Source organism: Myotis brandtii, unplaced genomic scaffold (assembly GCF_000412655.1).
Source record: "Myotis brandtii unplaced genomic scaffold, ASM41265v1 scaffold266, whole genome shotgun sequence".
NCBI classification, from domain to species: Eukaryota; Metazoa; Chordata; class Mammalia; order Chiroptera; family Vespertilionidae; genus Myotis; species Myotis brandtii.
In genome coordinates, this window is record NW_005360124.1 from 10455315 (window position 1) to 10464485 (window position 9171).

Genomic DNA, 9171 nt, shown 5'->3' on the forward strand with positions numbered 1-9171 from the left:
TGTGCATGACTCAGTAGTTTTTGGAGAAGGCCCCGTTGGGCTTTTCCTGAGCGAGGCCCGAGCTTGGCCGAGGGTGCGAGGCCTGTGGGACCCCAGCGTGCTCGGAAACCCGCTGGAACGTGGGGGAGGGGGCCTCTCTGTCCTTGGGCTGCAGTTTTCCCAGCGTCGCTGGCATTTCTCGCCCAGGATCCCTTTTCATGAAGGAAATGGAGCACCTTCCCCTTTGTTTCGTGCATTTAGGCTGGTGCCCGTGAAATTCTCTGCTCCCTTCTCCGTGAAGTTGTGTTTTTGGGAAAGGCCCGGGTTATCTTTTTACTGATTGAATGCCTCCTAAGAATCTGGTCTAAGGACATAGAAGTGCAAAGTAATATAGGTCGCAGAGCCCCTGTTCTTAAACCAGGCATTCGGGTAATCTACACACACAAAAAAAATCTGAAACTTCATTTTTAAAAAGTAGGATTTTAGAACTTCACTAGGGAAAGCACTGCAAGTTTATCTTGAATTTTTTTTTCTTTAAATGGCCCTGAAAAGGGATTTGTTTGTAGTTTTCCCTTATTTTCTGTCTCTGAGGCCCGGTATTAAGCTTGGAAAGGAGCCTTTTAAAATCACACTAATGTACTGCATTTGATAAAAAGGAAACTGAGATAGGGAAAGTGAGGACTTGCCCAAGGTCACTGGCTTAGTTAGAAGTTGATTAGAGGCTAGAACTCAGGTATCAACTTCAGGTGAGTGGGCATTCTTAACATCTTGTACCGTGTCTAAATTCCATGATTTCTTAGAGTTTTTTGGTTGTTTTTTTAAATTACATTTGAGGCTGGAGAGTTTCAGTTGCATGCCAGAGTTTCAGTTGCATGCCAGGTTTTGGAGTTTTGTTGGTTTGTTTTTTGAAGCTATGGATTAGAAGCCAAAACAAGAAAAATAAATTTCACTTATACGTGATAGAGCTGACGCATAATGCTCAAGTTTCTATCAACTTTAAAGGTACTAAGTAGTAGGGGTACTGTATTTTTCTAAAACATTGCCAAGTAGGAGGAAACCATAGTACCTTATGGCAAGCTCCCCCTACTCCCCCCTCCCCCCCAAAAATACCACTAAACATAAGTATTCTTTCTGCCTTGATGCTCTCTCCACTGTGCTTGGTTTTTATAAACAACCCTGACCATTTTGGCTTCAGAGTGATTAATGATGCCTGCTTGCATCTTCTAGATTGAATTTGAGATTGTTCGCTAACCCTCCCTACATTAGAGAAAAACTATAGCAGCCTAAATGGGATCTTTTTGTTTTGTTTTCTTATTATATTAGATGTATGAAGGCTGCATCCTTAGGTTTTGGGGTTGTGTAGGAGTTGGCAGGCTCTGGGATATAAATAGAAGCTGATTTCAGAGGCCCCTGTTGACTAGGCTTTATGTGAGATCCTCCATCCAGCTCAGCCTGTCACATTGCAGCCTTGTGACAGGCTGAAGCGCCGCCCATGTGATCTAAGCTCCTGAGAAATATTAAGGCAAGCTGTGCACATGTGATGGCATTTAAAAGCTGGCTTTCTAGGGGGAAATAGTCTACAAGATGAGAAGCCATCTAGAAGACATACCCTGTTGTCTCAGAGTTGAAGACTATAGTGAATTGAAGGTAGATGTGTTTTGTGCTTTCTGAAGAAGGAAAGGTGGAATACTTTGCATGTCGAAGTGAGTGGATGAAATCATTGGATGAGATTTCCCCCCCCCCCATTTTATTTACATAAAAAAGATTTTAAGAATCAGATTGACAAATGTTAATGTTTGTTGGCTCAAATTTAGGCCAATTTGCTTTTAAAGCCACTATCGGATGACACTGCAAGTTTGTATAGAAAGTGAGCTAGCATAATTCTTAAACTGGGTTCAAGGAATGGCCCAACTTGTTTTTTTAGGATAAAGCTTCATACATTTTGGGTAGAGGGCATGCAAATAAATACATAATTTATTAGTTGAAGCATTTTTTGCACATATGCTCAAATAAAAAAAAACACACAACTGAAAGTGTTTATTAAACTTCATAAGGGATTTTGAAATGTTTACACTACTCTGCTCCAAAATGAGTCAGCTAAATTCCACTTACTATTTAAAGAGACAGTGTCACCTAAATTAATACTGTTGTCTGAAGTAAATTGAGGATCTTGGTCACTCTCCGTACAAGCTTGATTGGCTTGAAATATTTTTAAGGTTGAAAATGGTGTCTTTTTGCTAACAAAAGTAAAGGTTACTATTATTTAACTGGGGGTATAATTGTCAGGTTTCAGCCAGGTCAGAGAATTTTAGTCCTCTTCCACCCTTTTTAAAAATAATTTTGTTAATAAAAATTGCTAATAATTAAGACATTGTTTGTAATATTTCCCTAAAGAGTGTATTCTAGAAGTGGTAGTTGGAAAAAGCCATATAAAATTCCAGAAGATGGCAAGCTGTAACTTGAAGTACTTTCCTGCACCTATTTGAAATGTTCGTAACTTAATAAATCATAAATGATCTTATTATCAACAGTAAGGTACATTTAAATGAGTGACAAGTTAGAGCAAATGATCTGTGGTGGGGTTTTTTTTTATAAAATGTTAAGTATGCTTTGTACATTCATAAATATTAATAGTGTGTGTTTTTCTCTTAACTCAGGAAAATTTACTAAATATGGCAAAATATTATATTTGTGCTAATTTTTAATTTTTTTATATATTTGTGCTAATTTTAATAAGACTTGTGCAAAAGCAAGAGTGTGCTTTCTGTATAAAGTTTTTTCTGGTAACCTAGCATTAACTATTAACTATTACTAAAGGTTGTGTGTTTATATTGCTTTACTTTCTTTGCCTTATTGAATTGAGCTTAAAAAGATTTCATTTTCTGGTATGAAGAAGACAGGCACTTGTTAAGTTTCAAGAGCTAGTCTTTGGCTGAGAATCTATGGCTGATAATTTGAGCATTGCAGGTTTCTAGGCACTGACTTTAAAAGTACTCAGACCCAGATTCTCACCTCAAATGTAGAACATAAAAGCATAAGCAGCTGACCCCCTGAATTCTTAAGAGCTTCACTTGCTGATTCCAAGGTAACAGGAAAGGCTAGGTCATCTACCAGCTCTCATTTCAGTCGGCAGAATTGTTTAATTACTAGTTGACTACAGTCAGCCCTGTAGCAGAATTGTTGGATTACTAGTTGGGCCCAAGTATGTTCAGATGTTTTAAGAAAACTCTAGCGCTACATCTAGTATACAACTAATTTAAAGAACCACTAGTAGATCTCAAGTGTCAGTAATTAAGATTGTAGGTTTTTCCCATTTGCAAGTTTCATTTGAAATATTTTTAACCAATGTGCAGGAGAGCAGAAAGGAACTTGGATATCAGTTGCCTAAATTGATTTAAGTGTAATTGTGGTATCAGGCAGAGTAACCTTTTCAGAAATTGAAAAAGTGAAATAAATAACATTTTAATGTTTAAATGTAGAATCTTTTTGCCCTACCATTATATGTGAAGTCATTATAGGTCATTATTTATTAAGCTTTATTATAAAACAATTCCTTTCATGCCTTTTGTTTTATAAAGGCAGCAAAATATTCATACTTTTCTTGCCCTACTTTTTTTAATTTGGAATTAAATAGACTTAGAAATAGACTTGGTGTTTAGAAAAACTAGGGGCCATCATATACTAATTTAGTGATTTTATTTTGGTTAAATGCTAGTTTCTAAAATTTTGTTTTTGTTTTCTTTATAGCAGAAAAATATGGCTCAGGAGACTAACCAGACCCCAGGGCCCATGCTGTGTAGTACAGGATGTGGCTTTTATGGGAATCCTAGGGCAAATGGAATGTGTTCTGTTTGCTACAAAGAGCATCTTCAGAGGCAGCAGAATAGTGGCAGAATGAGCCCAATGGGTAAGTTGTTTCCAAGGAAAAACCCATTTGAAGAATTGGTGAACAGAAAACATAGAGCCAAGAATTGGGGCTTAAGACCAAGAATCAATGCTGAAAGCCCAAAGAGAGAAGACCTGAGAAAAGCTTGAAATTAAAACAACAGCCCAAGTACTTGGTATAACTACATCAGGAATGAGTGACTATCAACAAGCATCTTGACTAGCTTTTTCATTTTCCTTTTTGAGATTTTGTTTCATACTTGTATTCACTGGATATGACTTTTTAATATATTTTTTGGATACTCAAGTGTAGGAATCTGAAGCACAATGAAAATGCTTAAATCACTAACTTAATTAAATGCAAGTATTTGTTACTTATTAATAGTCTTGATACTGAATATAGTATTGCTTTGTTTCTTACAAATTCTTTTTTTAAATAGGGACAGCTAGTGGTTCCAACAGTCCTACCTCAGATTCTGCATCTGTGCAAAGAGCAGACACTAGTTTAAACAACTGTGAAGGTGCTGCTGGCAGCACATCTGAAAAATCAAGGTAAGATTGAGCATTTCAGAGTTTTTATGGTAATAGGAGGAAATGAAGATATCTGTGCTATCCATACAGTTATAATTATGTGTTCATATATAATAAGGATATTAATATATCAAATGCCCTTGGCTTTGCAGTCAGGGATTTCAAAATCTTTTAATGTATGATCTTGTTGTAGGTGATTGAGTAAAGATGTATATCATAACGCACTCTATACCACCAAGGATGCTGTGTTGAGAATGCTGTGCTTTTATTTCCTTGTAATTGAGGTTTAGAAGTTGTAGGAGTGAGGCTCTGCAGACTAGTGTAATGCCACACAAGGCATTTTGGCAAAACTGCCCCCTTTTGCCCTTAAACAGATTACAGGCACAGCTAAAAATTATTAGTTGGCTAAAATAAAACATTGTGACTTATACAGATATGCAGCCTTGAAATGAGCTATTTATCAAATTGCTTGCTTTATTCTCAACCATTTTTGCTGAGCATCCAGTATTTTAAAATTTTAGATTATTTAGCTCCATTTGAATATGTTGGAAATAATATATAATTTGAAGTTGAACTGACAACTTACCTCACGAAGAAGTACCCTTAACATCTTTAAAAATGTTTGCTTGAACTCAAATAGAAATGTGCCTGTGGCTGCCTTGCCTGTAACTCAGCAAATGACAGAAATGAGCATTTCAAGAGAGGACAAAATAACTACCCCGAAAACAGAGGTGTCAGAGCCAGGTATGCTTTTTGTTTAATACTAGTTCAGTTCTGGACTCGGTAGTGTGAGATAGGGTTGGTGGGGGGATTTGTTCCTTCCCATTGAAGGACCAAAGAGGGAGAGAGCCAAAAAATACAGGCCAAGCAAGAGCCACTCTCTTTAGAGAGTATAAAATAGTCATTCTATTCTCTTCTTTCTTCTCTGCCCACCCCCCACCATCCCCCACACCAGTAATATTAAGAATTTAATGAACTTAAAATAATGTATTACTGTCATATTTTAAAAGTATCTAAATCATTAGAGAAGTCATTGTTCATAAACTTGGAAAAAATTATGTAGATTAAATTTCAAAGCTGGAAAATTTTAGGTCAAAAACAGTAGCTGTTCAGTCTTGATATTGTCAATATTGTAGAAAATACTCAAGCAATAGAACATATTAAACATAAAACTTTCAAATTGAAGTGTAGGATCCCATATTTTGTGAGAGTTTAAAACTCAGTATGGAAAGGCATTTTTTGTTTTCTTTAGTGATTTTGAGTCAGTGCTTAACTTATACAGCAACCATGAGTACTCTAAATGTATTAGCCAGAAGACTGACTTGTATGAATTACCTGTGCTGGCCTAGAACAAGAATCTATGTATATTATAGTTCACTTATTTCATTTTTTATCAATTCATTATTTCCTAGTAGTGTTGATTGAACACAATATAAAATTTATTGTATGGAAATAATGTCAGTGGATACATAATCTGTTTTGTAGGCTAGCTTTTTCTAACATCACAAGCTTATGTGAACTACATCAATCTTAATTTATAAAGTTAAGGTGAAAATTTATAAGTTGGGCAAGTGAATCCATATTTGATATTTTGAAATGAGTTCCATCCTTCTGAAAAAGCAGACCAAATTTGTGTGTATGTGTGTGGCTTTTAAGGCGGGGGGGGGGGGGGGGGGGGCGGGGGGTTTGAGTCTGTCCTTGAAACAGTACTCTTCTGGGTTAGATCTGTAGCTAGTCTCTGCATTTATTCTCTCTTCGTAGGAATTCTGTAGTTCACGGTTTCTCTGCCTTTTTCTATATCTCTTTTTTTTTTTTAAACCCCTTCTTATCTTTACGGAACCACTGTTTAGTTTTCAGGTGTGGCCAAGGAAATGGCTATCACTCTTCCCCACCCCCAAACTATTGTCATACCATCAGGAAAAATTATATTGAGGTTGTCATAGTAGATTGTTAGGAATAAGTAATAGGTGGAATATTCTGTTAATCTATTAATCTCACTGAATAAATTACTAATGCAAATGAGTTATGAATTTGGGGAGAATTTTTAGAATAAGTTGTACCAATTGGCTTATCTCTAGAGTTTGGACTTACTGCTACTATCATTGGTGCTGACCTATTTAGGCAGTAATTTTAGCATTGCATACATTAATTTGCTATTGTTGGGGTTTGGATTAATATTAAAACTCAGTTTACAGTGCTTCTAATGTAGTTGAATTTTATAAAAGTATAATTAGATTTGGTAAATGACTAGTGGTGGTAATATGGGCTTAACTCCAGTAATCTGCAGTTTTACCTTCATATTGACAAATTCTGTTGATTTCATGTAGACAAGTGGACTTTTAAAGAAAATAAAAATTTTTTTTAGTTTTGTCTATAAAATCCTTAACAGTCTAAAGTCAAAACTGCACAAGTACTTATATTGTCCTAAAGACAATGTTTGCTAATCTTTCAAAAGAAACTTAAAAAAGAAATCTTCCAGATCTTCTGAAGAAGACACTAAAACACTTATTATAATGGCAAAATAATTATTGTGACATTTTAGGATCAGAAGATAGTGATTAATGATTTGGGCTTCACTTGTCAAAATTTGCTGGTTTTACCTACACAATCTTTCTTTTTCCTGTAAGTCTAAAACCAAATGGACATTTTTATAGTCAAGTACCTCAGAAGTTGCTAACTTTATTTACTTAGTAGTAATGAATTTCAGCAGCCCTAATTAAGACGTTTATATGTAGGCAGCTGCAACATGGAAAAACAGCATGTGGCCAACATCTCTTAGGTCTTTAAAAACTTTTAGAATTGGGGTTTTGTTTCTTAGTACTAGCTGCTTAGAGGAGTTTAAAAGGAATTTGAGTGGGGTGATAATTTTATAAAATTTAGCGGAACAAGTAGTATGTTGATTGGAAAGAAATTCTTATATTTGAAAGTTCTGATATAAAAGTAAAAAGTCCTAGGTGTTTTTATTTTTTTCAGCTTAGCTAATTGGTTAATTAGTAGTCAGTGAACTCTTGACAAATTTCTAATTTGTACCCTTGTTTTTCAGTTGTTACTCAGCCCAGTTCATCAGTTTCTCAACCTAGTACTTCTCAAAGTGAAGAAAAAGCTCCTGAGTTACCCAAACCAAAGAAGAATAGATGTTTCATGTGCAGAAAGAAAGTTGGCCTTACAGGTATTAAACAATATAATAGACTGTATATTTTACAGCAGGGTTCAACAGGGAGCTCCTGGTCTCTTCATAAGGGGCTGATTGGTCTTAACACATAAAATAAAATCTTCCAGATCTTCTAAAATAAGATAATAAAGCACTTGTTTTAACGGCAAAATAATTATTGTGAAATTTCAGGATCCCAACTTTCAGTAATAGAAAGCTTCTGGAATGGACTACAAAGGGGGATAGTGGAAGGAAGTTTAGTTTGATTTCCATTTGTCTCCCTAATCACATGAAATCCTTTAACTTGAGGCCTTATGAATTACTTTCCTTTATTGGATTGATAAAAATACATTCCTTTTGATTCTTTCCTTTGTTCTCCCGTGAAAAAGGAAGTGGAACTAAATAGTGCCTACTTTGAGCCAGGCACAAAATATTCTAGATACTTTTTAGTTTTCTTTAATTGGTTGTCTTTCCCTTGTTTTCACATGAAACTACCTAGTTAACATACAGTAGAAGGAGGATTTAAATCCAGGTCATTCTGATTCCAGAGCTTGTGTAATTTCTACCCTGTGTGATATCTATGGGAGTTTGTGGAAGAATAGTTATTTGAATTTCTCACCATGTCAAAGGTGGTTTAAAAGCTGTTTCACAATTTGAAGTGACAGACTTTGTCTTGTTGCAAAGAGCCATGAAAGATGGTTCCTTTTCTATAGTGAGTAAGTCTTTTTTCTTTTCCTTTTAATTACTACAAGTTCCCAAGTGACTCTGCTTCCTCTTGTGTGTACAGGGTTTGACTGCCGATGTGGAAATTTGTTTTGTGGACTTCACCGTTACTCTGACAAGCACAACTGTCCATATGATTATAAAGCAGAAGCTGCAGCAAAAATCAGAAAAGAGAATCCAGTTGTTGTGGCTGAAAAAATCCAGAGAATATAAATTACTACTTGTGAAGAGACTGAAACTTTGTTTTTATTTTAATATATCGTAGGAAAACATTAAAGAGCAGATGCATGGCCATTTTCCTTTGATGTTCTCCAGAGTTTTACTTTATACTACTTGTCTGTCTTATAATTGATATTTTAGGATGTTTGGGTGTTTGTTACAGGCAGAATTGGATAGATACAGCCCTACAAAATGTATATGCCCTCCCTTGAATAAAATTGGATGGAAATCTGCATATCAAATTGAATTTCACAGATAACAGGGACAAAATTTAGCTCCCACGTGCCAAACAAAACATGAAATCTCTGCATGTTTGCAGCATATCTGCCTCTTGGGAATGTATCAAGGTATAATCTTTGGCTAGTGTTATGTGCCTGTATTTTTCTAAAAAAATGGTACACCAGAAAAGGACTGGCAGTCTACTTCTACCATAGTTAAACTTCACTGTTAATTTTCACAACATGTTCTTTGGAAGCAGGAAGAAGGTGATAAAAGAGGATCAGAACTTTCCATGAAACCAGTATTTGATGCCATATATAAGCATGGCTAATTGGCCTAAAAGCTGGCAAAGACATTCTGTGAAAGGTAGACATTGCAACTGGTTATGAGTAAAACCATCAAGCAACAGGGTCTGGAGCTGTCTTTTAAGCTTATTGTTGGCCTGCACCAGAAGATGTCTGCAT

General features: G+C 35.7%; 1 protein-coding gene across 3 annotated transcripts in view; it reads left to right on the forward strand.

The window, feature by feature from the left end:
• The window catches only part of ZFAND5 (zinc finger, AN1-type domain 5), an 11030-nt gene extending 2307 nt beyond the window's left edge, over window positions 1-8723 (forward strand). The window contains exons 1-6 of one of the 3 annotated variants that reach the window (XM_005868318.2): window positions 1512-1626; window positions 3727-3886; window positions 4305-4416; window positions 5036-5139; window positions 7439-7564; window positions 8334-8723. In XM_005868318.2, coding sequence (XP_005868380.1) covers window positions 1564-1626; window positions 3727-3886; window positions 4305-4416; window positions 5036-5139; window positions 7439-7564; window positions 8334-8482 — 714 coding nt within the window. In that variant the 5' untranslated portion in view covers window positions 1512-1563 and the 3' untranslated portion in view covers window positions 8483-8723. Of the gene's footprint in view, window positions 1-1511; window positions 1627-1660; window positions 1683-3726; window positions 3887-4304; window positions 4417-5035; window positions 5140-7438; window positions 7565-8333 lie in introns of those variants that run through there. The other 2 variants (XM_014541283.1, XM_014541282.1) reach the window with 2 other exon arrangements.
• Window positions 8724-9171: the final 448 nt, after the last annotated feature.